This window comes from Sorex araneus, chromosome 2 (assembly GCF_027595985.1).
Source record: "Sorex araneus isolate mSorAra2 chromosome 2, mSorAra2.pri, whole genome shotgun sequence".
NCBI lineage: Eukaryota > Metazoa > Chordata > Mammalia > Eulipotyphla > Soricidae > Sorex > Sorex araneus.
The window spans coordinates 126,140,199-126,157,213 of NC_073303.1; the positions used below are offsets into that span (position 1 = coordinate 126,140,199).

At 38.6% G+C, this 17,015-nt stretch overlaps 1 protein-coding gene across 6 annotated transcripts in view; it reads right to left on the bottom strand.

Moving 5' to 3' along the window:
• VPS13B (vacuolar protein sorting 13 homolog B) overlaps window positions 1-17,015 on the bottom strand; it is a 645,914-nt gene that overhangs the window by 380,967 nt on the left and 247,932 nt on the right. For 5 of the 6 annotated variants that reach the window (XR_008628450.1, XM_055125276.1, XM_055125278.1 and 2 more), the window contains exons 19-20: window positions 3,666-3,775; window positions 731-878 (exon numbers count right to left, since the gene is read on the bottom strand). Coding sequence is in view for 5 of the 6 variants with exons in the window: in XM_055125276.1 (XP_054981251.1) it covers window positions 731-878; window positions 3,666-3,775 (258 nt within the window). In the remaining variant the exon portion in view is untranslated. The remainder of the gene's footprint in view (window positions 1-730; window positions 879-3,665; window positions 3,776-17,015) is intronic. The other variant, XM_055125277.1, reaches the window with a different exon arrangement.

The following is a 17,015-nucleotide window of genomic DNA, read 5'->3' on the forward strand; positions in this document are numbered from 1 at the left end:
CTCTACTTTCATCAACTGTCACTGTAGTGAACAGCTATTTTATTAAAATGTGATGTAGAAATTACCACTGTTGGTCACAGAGTGAGTTTTTGAATTTACACTAAAGGATATAGAAATTGTTACACAAAAGAATATTTGTATTGTATATTTGCACAGATCATGTGTTTCTCAACTATTTTTCCACCTGTGCCCACTTTGCCCTTGACTCCTCCCTGTGGCACCATGGCCTGGTTGGCCCACTAGTTCCCTCCCCCATTTTGTGATTCTCACCTGCTATCCCTTGTAATATCCTGGGACCTACAGGGCATCGTATGGCCTGGTGGAGAAATGCAGATCCAGGAAAAGGGAAAGGCAAGCAGACAGACGCACTGTGGTTTCTAAGAATCCCCTTTCTCCACGGTGCAGAGAGTGCTTCCCGCTGGAGAAGAGAGCCGGCGTACTTTCTAGCCATGATCATCAAGTCAAATTCACTCATCACTACCGAGGATTCCTCTCCTGGAAGTAACTCACTGTCAGAGCACCTGGCACTCTGCAGGTGCTTCTTAGGCAGAGGCTCAGAAGGACATACTGATTATTGTCTTCTGATTACTGCCGACGCCATAGGCAGTGAAGGAAGGCCTTTGTTTCTGCACTCTTTGGCCTGTGTTCTTGGAAGCGTAACAGAAGCACTTGGTAACTTGGTTCTTAGAGGTAAGGTAAAGCACAGACCTTTATCAATCTTTAAACATACCTGTTATTGTTTTGGTTTTTATAGGACTACTGGCATATTCAGAGGCCTGATACGACTGTTGCTTTGCCAAGGGCGCACTTCCAACAGACACCTCATCCTCTTTCCGTCTGCTAATTGGCATAACCAGAGGAACAGCTACCACAGGCTGCTGGAAATAATGCAATGAAAAACTGAATTACTGACTAGTTTTTATGCAGTGAAAATAACATTTTGCATCACAGAGGAAATCCTAACTTGGAGTTGAGGCTTTATTATTTTAAATCAGCCAATCTCTCTTTCCTTAACTGAGTCCTTCCCTCCACCTCCCTCCTCTCCTTCCCCCTTTCTCTCTATATCATTCACATATACAGCCACAAACATTAACAATAAGTGACAAAGACATTTATAAGCTTTAAATTATAATTCTGGGCAAAAATCAAGAGTCTGCAAGTAGCTTAAATTTAACATAAATCTTAGTAATAACTATAAAGTGGCAAGGAGAAATCAAATCAACTTAAAAGCTGTGATTATTAGAAAACAGAAAACTATAAAATTTTATTTTGGGTGCATGCTTTTAAAAACTGATTAAACATGTTAATATTCAAACTTCCACATCCTCTTATTTGTATTATTTGTAAAGAAGTGCTGAAAATCTCTTTATTTTGTCTGACAAAGTAATATCCACCACATATTTAGAAAAACTTCTATAGTTAGAGAAAAGCTGGGAAACATTATGATACTACGTTAGATGCACGAGTGCTGAGTTGGACAATAAAGCAGCTGTTTCATCTTTATTCACCAAATAAAGCATGATGTAACTGCTGCTGATGCCCAATACAATATCGTCACATTTTTGGCAGAGAGAGAGAGAGAGAGAGAGAGAGAGAGAGAGAGAGAGAGAGAGAGAGAGAGGTATTTCTAAGTTTGCTGCAGGATCAAGGATCATGTTGAACTGGGTGGAAAACAATCATCAAATAGTGGGTTTTGGCCACAACCTGAGAAGGAAATTGCAGCTCTATAAGACAGGAAGGGTATGTCCAGCAACACTGGTATGTAAAGTGACTCCCATGCCCACAACAGTCAAACCCTCACAGTAACGTTCAACTCTATGCAGCTTTCTTGTCCTTTCCCTGAACATTCAAGGTGTCGGGAGAAGCATTACAATGTACAGTTCTTTCCTAGTAAGCAGTCAATCTGCTAATAGTAGACTAAATCTACATAGGAAAGATTAGGGAGGACCTTAATGAGAAATATTTGGCATATTATGTTTTGCTTCATGCAAACTTACTCATCTCGGAAGTGGGTAGAAGTGTCACCTGGAAAACTCATGTACTATTCAGTGATTCCATAATCCCTTAAATTTCCAGGCCTACTGGAATGTACAAACCTTGGCTATGCCCAAGCACTCTGAAAAATCACAACCAAGTTCCAGGCTGACATTAACACATAATAAGTAACTCGAAAAAATATGTGTTGTAGGGCGATGCTGTGTACAAAACAATACTGGGTACACAGTTAAAAGATGTGACTAAGAAACCATGTAGTGAGGTAGCCAGTAAGGAAACCCTTATTTATTTATTAGTTTGGGGGCCACACCCAGAGGTGCTCAGAGCTTATCCTGGCTCTGTGCTCACGGCCAACCTCCGCAAGGCCGGGGGTGCAACCTGTGATGGCGGCCTTCCCCACTCTGCTAGTTCTCAGGCTCAAGAAAGGAAAACCTTGGAAAGATGCTCCTTGAGCTACAAAGTGTACTTTATAGCTAAAATACTGAAGTTCTTATATAATTACAATATATTTTTTCCTTTTCTCCAATAGAACTGAGAGGTGTTCCCCCCCCCCCAGGAAAAAAGATAAAGAACTTTACTGTAGAATATAACAAAATTACAACTACCAATGGGAAAATCAAATTAAATACAGAATAAATATAGCCTCAAAAATTCTTCGTTCTTCCCCTGGCAGTGCTTGGGGCTTATTCCTAGCTCTGCGTTCACAACTCCCTTCATCTATACAGCATCACTGATTGGACACTTTAGTTGTGTATAAAGGCCAGAAACTTCCCTCTTCTACCATCTCTCCAGCCTATAAACTTTTAAATTTTGCTGCAAATACAGAACTTCTCTAAAATTAAATTGTCTGTTAACAGCATGTACCATTGTGATTCTGTAACAAATAAAATACGCTATTCCCAAATGTAAATAAATAATTCACTTACTATTTAAAAAAAAAGTCTTAGTTCTGCCATTTTCTAAACAGTAGGTAAGGAAATCTCAGCATCAATTTCTTTTTTTTTTTTTTGACAGGAATAATGAAATCTTGAATAAACTGAAAAATTCTAGAATTAGGTCACTCTACTTTGAGGATGTATCCACTTTTATTTTTTATTTTTATTTTTTGCTTTTTGGGTCACACCTGGCGATACACAGGGGTTACTCCTGGCTCTGCACTCAGGAATTACTCCTGGCGGTGTTCAGAGGACCATATAGGATGCTGGGAATCGAACCCGGGTCGGCCATGTGCAAGGCAAACGCCCTACCCATTGTGCTATCACTCAAGTCCCAGAAGATGTATCCACTTTTAAACAATCACATAACCCCAGACTTCTGCACCAACTCACTCAATCCCCAGCTTGTCAACTCAACGTGTGTTTGATGAATAAACTTCTCAATGAGAAGGAATGTCACAATAATAAAAATAAAAGCTAAGATTTACTGAAAATTGTTATCTATCAAGTACTGTGAGAGAAAAATCAAATCACTTAGGTAAAATAAAGGTGACTAGGTCGGTTAAAAGATCTACTGAAGCAGGACTGTCTATTATATACTCTTAAAAGCAACTGTCCGAGCCCCATAATAATTCAGGTTACAGTTATCTATCATCTTCGTAAAACACAACAGAATAAATATATAACCACTACACGACTGTGGAAAAAATAATGAGAACTATACAAATTTCTCACCTGCTGCACATGTCTACTGGTTCGTTTCTGAGGTTGGTAAAGGAGCCAGGTATATAAGATTGGGTCGATATTAACTGCTAGTCCTTGTATACTACAAAGAAGCACGGCACCTAAAAGTAAAGATTTAAAAAGCTGTTATAATTGTTCATAAATGGTTCTCTTGCTATCACCTCACAATAATTAAAATAGCTGCAATAAAAACAAAAAAAGTACTGGAAAGGATTTGGAGTGTATCAGGCTGAGTGAAATGAGTCAGAAGGAGAGGGATACACATAGAATGATTGGACTCATCTGTGGGATATAAAAATATATAACAGGAGACAAAAACCCAAGGACAGTAGAAATAAGAGTCAGGAAAATTGGTCCATGGTTGGAAGCTTGTCTCAAGTGCTGCGAAAGAAGGCAGTTGGGATAGACAAGGGACTACTATGACAAGGATAGTTGGAAATAATGATCACTCACAAACATGATAACCTTTCAGTACCCCTGCATTACATACCATGATGTACAAAAGGGGGGGGGGAGAGAGAGAGAGAGAGAGAGAGAGAAGGAAAGCACCTGGCATAGAGACAGGTTTGGGGGGGGTGGCAGAAGGGAAACTGAAGACATTGGTGATGGGAAGTGTGCACTGGTGGAGGGATGGGTATTGGAACACTGTGTGACTGAATAGCTTTTGTACCTCATGGTGATTCAATAAAAAAATTTAAATACAAAATCCTTAAAAAAGAAAATTAAAATTATAATTAGATTTATCTTGAATTGCTTATCACATGAGTTCCCCATAATAGTTTTATACGTATCATCACAAAGAAAGAAGATCCAATATACTGAGAGTCAGAAGTTAAAGAATTCAGTGTAAGAGAATAGCAAGAGAAACATGCAGGACTACAACACAGAATAAGGGGTATATGGAAAAGTCAATAACAACTTACAATTCTCCAGTACAAAAAAAACAAAAGTTACAAAGGCAAGGATGTATAGTCATAGCGTACAACAAATCATGAATAGTATGTATAGGCTGAACTAAGTAAAACCTGAAAAAAATTCATTAACCAAAATTGCAATGTAATAATATGACATTATGGGCCTCTAATAAGCATGTGTGATGAGAGACAAAAAAAGATGACCAACTGTATTTTCAATGAACAAAAATAAGACATTTTTTAAAAATCCAAAAATAATCAAAGACAATAAAAGTCATGCTATGTTAAAATATGTCACTATCACTGTCATCCTGTTGCTTATCACATGAGTTCCCCATAATTAAGTTCCCCATAATTAAAAATATGTCACTATCACTGTCATCCTGTTGCTTATCACATGAGTTCCCCCCAAATTAAGTTCCTCAATTTGCTCAAGCAGGCACCAGTAACGTCTCCATTGTGAGACTTGTTACTGTTTTTGGTAAATCGAATACGCCACAGCTAGCTTGCCAGGCTCTGCCGAGAGGGCGGGATACTCTGGGTAGCTTGCTGGGCTCTCCAAAAGGGGTGGAGGTATCCAACCCTGGGTGACTGCATACAAGGCAAACGCTCTACCCGCTGTGCTATTGCTCCAGCCCATTAAAATATGTAAGTAAACAAAATAAATACTGAAAATACTTGAAAGAAATTTCCTCTTAAAATGGGAACACTACAAAGTGGGTATATCAGTACAGATGCCTTAAAGAAGAATGTAGTAGGAATTTTCAAACTGGGACATCAGGAAAAAGAAGTGTCTGAATCATAAGATTTGTTGCCATATAAATGGGCACTGGTGGAAGGATGGGTACTCACTCATTGTAAGACTGAAACGCAAGCACGAAAGTTTGTAAGTCTGTAACGTACCCCACAGTGATTCACTAATAAAAATATTTTTTAAAAATAAAGGACAAACAACGAAAAATGAAAAAGATGTGTTACCATATAATATCTTCCTAGGCATTAAAAAAATCAGAAATATATTTTCTCTTTGAAAAAGTTCTCACTTTATTGTATGTAATAGTCACATTTAAGATCTGACTCTGATTCCCAAAATGAAAAATCAGCAAGCACTGCATAAGTCAAAGCACTGTGGAAGTCAGGAATATCAATGCAAAATAAATGTGCATCATCAGGCACTAAGATAACTGTATACAGATCATTTGTCAGTTATATTTAAAAATTTTTTAATGCAAGGGCTAGATCAATAGTACTGTGGGTAGGGCACTTGGCTTGCATGTGGCCAATCCAGGTTCAAACCCCAGCATCTCATAAGGTCCCCTGAGCAATGCCAGGAGGGATTCCTGAGCACAGAGCCAGGAATAACCATTGAGCACCATCAGGTGTGGCTCAAAAACAAAAATTTTTAAAAACTACAAAATATACTGAAGATGAGGAAAGAAGAAAGTACTGACAAATAATCATCAATATTAGCGAGACAATAGATTTATTAGTCAAAACATTCATTGTACAGGTTAAACAGCAGATTAGATACAATTAAAGAAAAGGTAGTAAAATTAAACTCAATGAGATTATTTAGAATGAATCAAAGGAAAAAAAATAAAACCACTGAAATGAGTTTAAAAGAGTCAACCTGCATCTACTTAGATCCCAGAGGGAGACACTAAGGAATAAGGAATGGGCAAGAGGCAAAATCACTCAAAAATACATTGACTGAAAATTTTACAGAACAATTGAAAGACAGTACACCCCAAAGTTTAAAGGACGAAGAATCCAAACTAAGTGACTAAAATAAACTCATATTCAAGAATAACACAAATGCTACAAAATACTAAAGAGAACCAGATTACAGGAATAGTACCCAGTGAAAGAGAGAATCACTTAGAGGAGTTAGAAACACGTGTTGACACTTTCTTGGCAAATAGTTAAGAGTATTCACGAAAATGACTTTATTTTCAAACGCAGAACTGTGTTTATATATATTCTTTTGTATATACTCATTGTTATATTTAAAAAAGAAGAAATTAAACTGTTTTGTAAAAACAAATCAGGCTAGGTTTTGTTCTAATGTACATATCAAGTACAAATCACAAAGTACACAAAAGGTCTATGTACACAAAGTAGTGTACAAACTTATTTTGACTTAAAGTTTTTAATTTTTTGTGTTTTTAAGTTTAGAGGTTTAAAAGTAATTATCACTCCTTTATAACCGGAGCTTAGGATAAATTTAAAAAATCCAAGAAATATTTTCACATGAAAAAAGTAATCTTGCAAATCATATATTTTGTTACAATAGTTAAAAATCCTTTATCAGTAACCTTCATATAACTTCTATGATTATATCATAAATGATATAACCACGCTTATGAATGCTAAGTAAAAAAATAGCCAACAATTTATTAATTAATTTTAACATCAGCTTAGTTGAAATCAAAATTTGGGGCTAATGCTCTTTTAAATGTAAGAGAATATTTTTATATTATATTCAATTTAAAAGACACAGCCCTTTAAAAATAACACACATGATCTAACTCTACGTGTGCAGACAATTAGTCTGATACCAATTTGACTCAGAACAGATCTCACATAAATCACTAAGATTTGGCAATACTTTTATTCTGTTTAATTTTAGCCTGGGAGACAACTAATGAGAAAAGTGTGCTCTGCTTCTCTGCCTACTGCCAGAATGGCTAACTTATCCACATTCCACTTAGGCTTCACTAATTAGTTAAACCAAGGCACCACTGTCATTTTGGTTACATTCTAAGCAAAGAATTAGAACTGCATTAAGAACCGGAGACCAAAGTTGCAGAGTATCAAAGTGAAACCTGAATGCTTCTGGCCAGCTATGGAAGCTCTGTCAAGGAATGAGGCTGGTTTGTAAGATACCAAGTTATATAATGATGTTTTTCTTTCTTGACCTTTTTTTCTTGAACCTTGAAAGAAACTAAATGAAATGAAAACAACTTGAAGACACAATAAAGTTCGTATCAACTGAAATAACTAAATCCTGATATATTCTATGATACAGCTAAAGTGAAAATTGGCTGGATTTTTTATATTTCTTTAAATATGTGCTACTTTTAAATTTTAGAATTTGGGTAAATAATATTTTTTTAAAAAAGGAAAAATCAATATGTCAAAAATAAGGGTGAGGAGTAAAGCAAGGCAAAGCAATCAGAAACTAAAGCATGCCAGAGAAGGGGTGAGCAGCCAGCTACATTCAACTTTATCCAATGTAATAGTCAAGTTTAATATAAATGATTAAGTTTTCTAAGTATGTGTTTGGCAGCTCATCTAACTTAATTAACAATTCTCTTCAGATAAAGAAAATAACAAGAGAACATAACAATATGAACAAGCCATGTGTCAAAACTTTGCAACCTTCATCAGGCAGAAAGTAAATCTAATAAACACAAATTATAAAATTAGAGACCCCTCACAGAGAGCAGTAATGAAAAGGGGGTTTGCTGGCAGGAAGAAAAATGACCATTAAAATAATTTTTTTTAATTAAGGTACCATGATTTACCGAGTGATTCATACTTGCGTTTCAGGCATACAATGTTACACCAGCTCCGAGCCCATCGCCAGCATCAAGTGCCCTCCACCAATGCTTCCCCTGCACACAACAAGGTAACCTCCCAAAACCCAGCCGGCCTCCCTAAAAGGCACTTTTTCTTTTAACTTTTTATTAAATCACCATGTGGAAAGTTACAAAGTTCTCAGGTTTATATGTCAGTTATACAATATTCAAACACCCATCCCTTCACCAGTGCACATATTCCACCACCAAAAACTAAAAGGCACTTTTTAAGTTTGGTTTTTGTAGTGAGTCTATATACCAATGCTTTATCATTTCAAGTTTTGTCTTCTAGCTTTCCATTATGACATAAAAATTTAAGATCATTAGGTCTGGGGTCAGAGATATCGTTCTGAAGTAAGGTGCTTATCTTGACCATGTGAAACTCTCATTTGATCCCCCCAGCACTGTGTACGGTCCCTTGAGCACTGTCAGGAGTGACTCCTGGAAGAGTCCTGAGCACCACCAGAAGTGCCCCCTCCCCTGAAAAATAAAATCACTAGGACAGAGAGATAGTCCATTATAGTAAAGGGTTGAGGGGTTAAAGCTCATGGCTTGTATGGAATCAACCCAGGTTCAACCCCTTCCATCACATGGTCAGCCAAGCATAACTGGATACAGCCCTGGAGGGACCTACACAGATTCAGGTACCCCACTAGGCACCAGATGGCCCAAACAGCACCAAATCCTTGGTTCCAGGTGCTGAGCCTCAGGTCTGGTTGGCCGAGAGTGCTGTAAGGGGTCTGAGAACCCCAGGGCACCCTAAGCACCTCTAGGAAGTACCCACCCCAAAATTATAATCTACAGTGAACAACTCGGTACATTTTAGATGTCTAAGAGAACCATAAGCAAAATTATAGGATAATAGTCACACTAGGAAAAAATACTAGAAAAATCTCAAAACAGCTAATATTTATTAAAAATCTTCCGCAGATTATTTCCCAAAATTACAAAATTAAGAAAAAAAAGAAAAATGGCAAAATTAAACTAAAAAATGGGCAAACGATCCAGATGAATCACAGAATGAATATCATTAGCTGTCACTACCGTTCGATGTGACAAATGAAGAAACTAAAGTCAAAACAAGGTAATTTTTAATGTCAGAGTAACTATAGGTTAAAGGAATGAAATTCTATTACTAATAAAGCATCTCACAGTCTACTGAAAGAAATGGAAATAAGTCATTCTGAAGGCCATTTTGGAGTTTAGATGTGTAAACTCACGGGCCCAGTAATTTCAGTTACTAGAACCCTACAGAATTACCTACAGAAGCTCTCGAGGATATAGGCACAAAGGTACTGATCTGCAGCAGCATCTAAAATATCAACAAACATAAGCACAGCAAGAGCACTCAACAGAACGGATCACTTGAAAACAGAGCACAGGCTCTGCAGGCAGGACGCCTGGAGTTCCCTGATCAGCATCTCGAGTCAACCCTGAGCTGGGCGCAGGCTGAGCACCACTAGCTGTGGCCCAAAAACCAATTAATTATATCAAAAATACAAATATCATCATAGTCCATAGTCATAATATGGTCATTTGTCTAATGGAAAGCCATTTGGTTATAAATGATATAATGCTAATACAAAACATATTCCAAAGAAATTTCAAGAAAAACATAAAACACAAAATATGCTTCTATGTCACCTATGCATACATACACAATATATGAATATTTCCACATAAAACAGTATGTGTGTGTGAATAAACAAATGACTGACTATAGACGTAGGGTGAGGAGCTGCCCTTTCATGCAGCCAACCCAGGTTCCACCCCAGGCACTGCAGATGATCCCCAAGTACTGCTAGAGTGGTCCCAGAACACAGAGCCAGGGAGAAGTACTGAGCGCTGCTGGCTGTGAGTTCACCCCACCCAAGAGAAAATAATGGTATGTTTGTTGCTTTGTCTTTCTTTGTATATGAGATGGTTTATACTTAGTCCTTTTATTTTTAAAAAAAATATTATTTTTGATTTTTCAGGGACTGAACCTGGGACAGCCATGTTCAAGGCAATACCTTAATCACTGTACTATGTCTCTGGCCCTCACTTCATGGTTTTAAAATAACTGCAATGTATTATATCACTATCTATTTATTGTATATTATATTATTAATTCTACAACTAGGAAAGTATGTCAGCACTATTACCAGCAAATTTTGAAGTTCAATGAAAATGTTTGCACATGTAAGAAACCAAAGCAAAAATGACTCACCACAAATAAAAACCATTCAAAAATTACTAGATTACACAAAAGCCTTCATTATTAATCTTCAAGTTTTCACTATGCTTTATTTAGGAGTTTCATTAACTATCCTGAAAACAGTGAAACTACATAAAACCTGCATAAGTATGTCTGACTATACACAACTAACTCTATTAACTAAAATATAATTGTAAAGGCAATTATAAACTTACATATAAAGTTCACATATAATGACAAAATTATTACCCATTCATGCACCTCAGTAAAATCTCTTCTATTGTCTATGTAGGTTTTATTACTTTCACGTATTTCTGCACATTATATACAGACCCAAGCATCAACATATACTTTAACTGAACTAGAATGTATTCAATACTCAAGACCACATACACTGTAAAGACACAGCAAACAACAGAATTATCCCTGAATGATGAATAAATTATGCAGCCACTTGAATTAACCAGTATTTAGTTTACTTTAAATTGTCTGAAGGAGAAGTCAATCAGTAGCCAAGGTTAGAATGTGAAAGCGGTCAAAAGACAAAGTTACGAAGTGAGAAGGTCAATCGCCGGAGAAGTCAGGTCAGAAGCCACAGGGAGAGAGGGCAAAGACAGTCAGATAGTGAAGTTGCGAAGTTATGAGGTTAGAAGGTTGGGAGAAGTCAGAAGCTGGCACAGACAGAAGACAGACAGCAAAGACCACAACGGGACACACAGAAGCAGAGCACAAAGAAGACAGAAAGAGAGCACAGGAATGAAGAGAAGACAGGAAGGAGACCAGGAGGAAAACTGAGACTTTGGAGAATGAGGTCCGGGAGGAGACAGGATGACGGACCTCCGATGACCAAGACTGCGACCAGAATGACGACTATGACTGCGCCGGAAAGGGAGAGATGGAAGGACGCCCGGGAGTCCACCCGACGCCCATCCTTTGCCCATCCTTCACCCGTCGTCCCAGAAGAGCCTGGGGAGGTTGCTCCCAGTCAGCCGAACACCACCCCAAGTCCTGCCTTCGGGCCTGCCTTCGCCACAGCCCACCAACCCGGTTCTCACTTCTTATGTATCATGTCGTGTATTGTTGAGTTGAGATGAATAAAATCTCAACAGCTGGCATTCCTGGGTGTGTGTGAAGTCCTGAACCCCCAACTGGTGGGCAGCTAGAGGTAAGCACTGCGTTGGTGGATCCTCACTTACAGAGGATAAATTGAGTCAAAGATCTTCAATTTTTCAATTTTCTGTCTGCTAGAACAGCATAAGCTTGTTTCCAAACCTGCTGAAAATTCCTGGGTCATATCCGATACTTTAAGGGTTTGGGAAATTATTAGGGTGTCTTTGTCATCTACTAATTTCTGTATAGCTCAGGGGAAAGAAGTGAGAAGAAGCGCTATGTTGGGAAAAACTGTAGCTACTACTATCTATTTCAAACTGATCTGGGACACAGCTTTGATAGTTACGACTCTTGGCAAGATGGTGCTGACGCCGCCCAAGCCCTTGCCCTCTCCCAAACCTGGATCACCATCTCACCTTAGGCAGCGCGTGGCTAGCATGGCAGGCATGGAACTCTACGTGTGATCCCTGCTGGAACTCTATGCATGATTCCTGCTGGACATTGCCAGTTGTTTTGCAAGATTCAGACAGAATGGCATCTGCGGGGACAGAGAAACTGCAGCAGTGGCCGCAGCGTCACCGCCTGCCTCAGCCAGGCTGAGTCACAGTGCTGTAGGACATAGAGCCCTGGTGGCAGTGCACGCAGTGACTCATCCACTGTGGGGTACTGTCAGCCAACAACCTGGGACTCGGTGCAGGTGTTCGACCTGGTACAGACCCTCCTCGATAGGGTCCTGCTCTGCCAGCCGCTCAACAACCTCTGGGTGCACTCCAGCAACCTCAGGAGATCAACCTGAGGTCACAGATGTCCCCGGTGCTGCCCAGAGATACAGGCAGGTGCATGTTTGTCAGTGTGTAAGTCGTTACAATATGCCAGTTGACCAAAAACTTAAATTTGGTAGACTGGGAACACCTATTAAGGCAATTAGAGACAGCCCCAAAAGCTTCCATTCCTCTCGGAGAGCCTGGCAAGCTACCGAGAGTATCCCGCCCACATGGCAGAGCCTGGCAAGCTACACATGGCATACTCTATATGCCAAAAACAGTAACAATAACGGTCCTCATTCCCCTGACTCTGAAAAAGCCCCCAATACGCCATCAGGCTACACTAGCATGCAAAGCAAATCGATGAACAATGGGATGACAGTGATACAGTGAATAATTTTATTTCTAGTCTTGCCTGATTCTAAATATTTAATTTAAATTGTACTGAAAGTATTACGTTTTTGCTGATAATATGAAGTTAACCCCATCTGGCTTAAATCTTAATGAAGAATGAAGAACTCTGTGTGTGTGTGTGTGTGTGTGGATGTATGTGTGTGTGTGTGTGTGTGTGTGTGTGTGTGTGTGTGAGAGAGAGAGAGAGAGAGAGAGATTCTTTTTATAGGTTCTAGCAGAAAGTCTAGTAAATTCTTTTTGTTATAATTATTTGGGAATGAGAGGGTTGGGGCCACACCTGGCAATTCTCAGGGTTGACTCCTGGGTCTCTGCTCAGAAGTCACTCCTGACAATGTTCCAGGGATCATATGTGGGATATGGATAGAACTAAGGTCAGCTAAACGCAAAGAAAGCACCTTATCCTGGTACTCTCTCTTCATTTCCTGTCATAATGGCTCATGAACTGAAAGAAGACTTTTCAGCCATCACATGTATATGGTGTCTATAACTTCAATTCCATGTACCCAGAGGGACTCTTCCAAACTCATGATATTCAACAGGCTAATGAGGAAACAGAGCAACTTCACATATATTTGGGTGTAACTATGAAATCATTTCATACTAAAGTTTTCATTAATGATAATTCAACTTAACTTGGAAATTAAAAGCAATGAATGCCTTTTTGATCAAGACCAGACAAACATACTTTTCGGATACTTATCATTACTTCTCATTTCTTCCGAGACCTTGAAGCATAAATCAAGGACCGGCTGCCAGCATTCCTAAGTGCAGGAGATGGCCTCCTATTTGATCAGTCAGTCTTCTTCGGCCAAATTCTTTCTTCTTTTTTTTTTAAAGTCAAATAGTTTTATTTATAATAAAGAACAAAGGGCGGGGGGAGAGAGAAAGAGAAGAGAGAGAAGGGAGTGGGGGAACATACTGCAGGTTGTAATGTGGGTAGCAGAGAAAAAGATCGGATTAATATTTTTTCTGAAATCAAGACTTCTTTAAAAAAATTTTTAAAAAAAAACAGATTTTATTTGGAGACTTTTCTTTTTGGTTTACACCCGGCGATGCACAGGGGTTATTCCTGGCTCATGCACTCAGGAATTACTCCTGGCGGTGCTCAGGGGACCATATGGGATGCTGGGAATTGAACCTGGGTCAGCCGCATACAAGGCAAACGCCCTACCCCCTGTGCTATTGCTCCAGCCCATTCTTTTAAAAATTTTTATAAAAACCTAGGATCCTCACTGTCAAAGTATAAGCAAGAGTTTAGAAAATGGATTCCCTGCATGTGCCAAAATTAGCTAGACCAAAACACAGAAGCATTACCAATACCTATATTTGTCATAACAAACCTAAAATTAAAAGGATTTCACCCTCTAATTTGTCTTGCCTTGGGGGGGAACATCATGGAATAAGAAAAAATAAATCATTTACATGTTTAATTTGAGCCTAAATGTCATTTTCCAAAAGAACTAAGGCCCTGACTTTATTTACACCCTGAAGAGTAGCCAGACTCTGAGCACGGCCATATATAGACTTACTCACCCTCACAGTGGCTTCCATGCTGGCCTCCGCCTGCGCTAACACAGGCCGAAGAGCTTTTCAGATGGATCTGAAAGGGGATCTGAAAGTTCTTTGCACATTTCTAATAGAGATTTTAAAATTCAAAGAGTTCAGGTCTATGAACAACAGCCCAGTACTAAGTCAAATTCCTGGCTGCAACAGTTAAAAGAGTTACTAAGTCACTGCTGCTCCTGAGGCTCAAATTAGATTGGTATGAAAGATTAATGTGAACTATACAAAATATAAAACATAAGCATAAACAATGAATCACTGCTATAGCTAGTAAAACAAATCACAACTATAAAGCATTTTAATTTTGTACAATCTTGTTTTCTAATAGTGAAAACAGAGCTTTGAGTGACAACTGATTTGAAACCATTTTAAAGTGATTAAGTTTATTTCATTATAAAACTCCTGGACATAACTTTTAATTTTAGACATTAGGTCCAAGAGCTGGCAAGAATGTGATAGCATTGATAGAGTAACCCAGCTTGCATTCACAGACTATGAGACACTCTGGTAAGATCACTCTTAAGTATTCTGGGACACAGCCACTGTGACACTTCGCAGACTGTGCGTGGCTCGCTGACTCTTCTCCCTGCCATTCAGCATCTGTCTCCCTCTCCCTGGAGAGCTTCCAGTCACTTTCCTCAGGAACACACTGGGTCTTTCGGGACACCTCCTTCTGTCATCCCCACATCTCATCCCTCATAAGGCCTGTCTCTTACCACCCAATCAAATTAGGGGTCTCATTCTATCTTTTTGCAGTCTTTGTTTCCCTCAAAATGTGCACATATATAACTTTTTTCTTATTCATATTCTACCACCACAGATGAACTGCAACACAAGTTCCCAAGAGACCATAATCTACTGGCCAATACATCCAAGGCTGAGCAGAGAGTTTGGTATATCACAGACACTAAATTTAATGAATATACAAATTTTTGTATCACCCTTTATTTCTCAGGTACCTATAAAGTATAGCTTTATTTCATCTAGAAGCAGTTATGTGAAGCTGCATTTAAAATTAAAGAATACTTGAAACACTATTCAATTGCAGGCATGCTTTGATTATTGGTAATAGGAATTTTTCCTGCCTCGTTTCTAATATTGCTATATGACAGTATTTCACACAAGCTATTGAGTTAAGCCCTTTATGTGAGTATATAAATAATAAAGTATAGCCAAAGATATTTTACAGTCAACAGAAAAGCCAAATGAAACACAGAATATTTTTAATAAAAACACTTTGCTGCAAATGACACTCCTGATGTTTCAAGACTTATACCCCAGTCACCCCAAGAAATATTATAGGCATATGAAGTTGAGATCCAGAAACAAGAATATTTCCTAAAAACATAATGGAACGATATTATCTTGTTTTCTTCATGTTAATGGTAGTCCTTTCCTAGGCCATTTTTAACCATGACTACCAGAAATGGGAAGCTGTGCACAACACCTTTCCAGCAAAACTGTGATGAGAAGTAGCAGTGGCCAATTTTACGACACTCCACACAGCTCTCCTCCTTTTCCTGACCCAGATGTTAGTCTTCGGACTCCAGTCCATAATGCGCCCCTCTCCTCAGATCTGCTTTCTGAGGAACACAAGACACTCTTCTTTTGTGACTTCTGGTAAAAGCATTCCAGGTTCCCACAGGGGATTCAGACTCCCCACCCTGAGACCACACATAATTGATTTATCAAAGTGTTCTATATTCCCCTCACAAAGGATATGTATGTGGCTGAAACCAACTATCTGGAATTAGTCTTAAACTGCCTACTTAAATCCCTTTTCCAGTTTTTCCGCACATAATTTGGACAGTTTACATAACTCTCCTTCTCTCCCTCCTTTTCCTCCATTTTTAAAATTACCATTCATTGTTCTAAAGTATACAAAAACTAAATAAAACAAACAGCATTCTCAAGATTTTCAGGAGTCTTGTGGAAATGGGAGTGGGAGAGAGGGAGAATAATAAATATACTGCTAATTTAAAGGGGCGGGTGAGAGTAACAACAGCAGAATAATGAAAGAGTGGGAAGACATGTCTCAAAACAGGAGAGAAGGCGAGCCAGAGCAAGTGATATCTGAGTGAAGTATGGATCAAGGACTAGTCAGCTAGTCCATCTAGACCGTCAGCTGCACAAGAAACGATGCAGTCTGTATAAGAACATGGCCATGAACAAGTAGAGTCTCTCTCCAGGAACATGAAATAGTTTTAAAATGCAGGGGCAAGTGTAGCTCTAATGTATGATACAATCACGAAAGTACATTCTGAGGTGTTACTATTTTACTACTGTTTTACTGAGAGTATTCAAAACCACACTGAAGACTTTCTAGATTGAGAAAATAAAAATTCATTAGGCAAAGTACATAGCAATTGTATGCAAGAAAACAAACCACTGATTGAAGTTCTATTTCTGTTGTCTTTTCTCTAAATTGGTTTCATGATTCTCAGACAAGCTTTTGTATTCAGTACCAAATGGGTATAGTAAGGCTTCAGGGAAAATGATGGTGAGGTTACTTTCCCCATAATCTTATCCAAAATCTTAGAAATGAATGGAAATAAAAAAATCCTTGTACTGACCTGGTTCATGTGCGAATCCCTGAACTAATCACTTCAAAAAAGGAACAAATATGATTTCCCAGGCATGCACCATGTGTTCAGCCTAGAAGCACTCTGTGAAATCAATCACACGTAAATCTTACGGCTTAGAGCTTTTATCAGATAAGGAGGAAGTGGACAGTGGAACAGGCAAAAACAAAAGACATGTCACACACCACACCTAGAAATCAGTACAAAAACCACTTA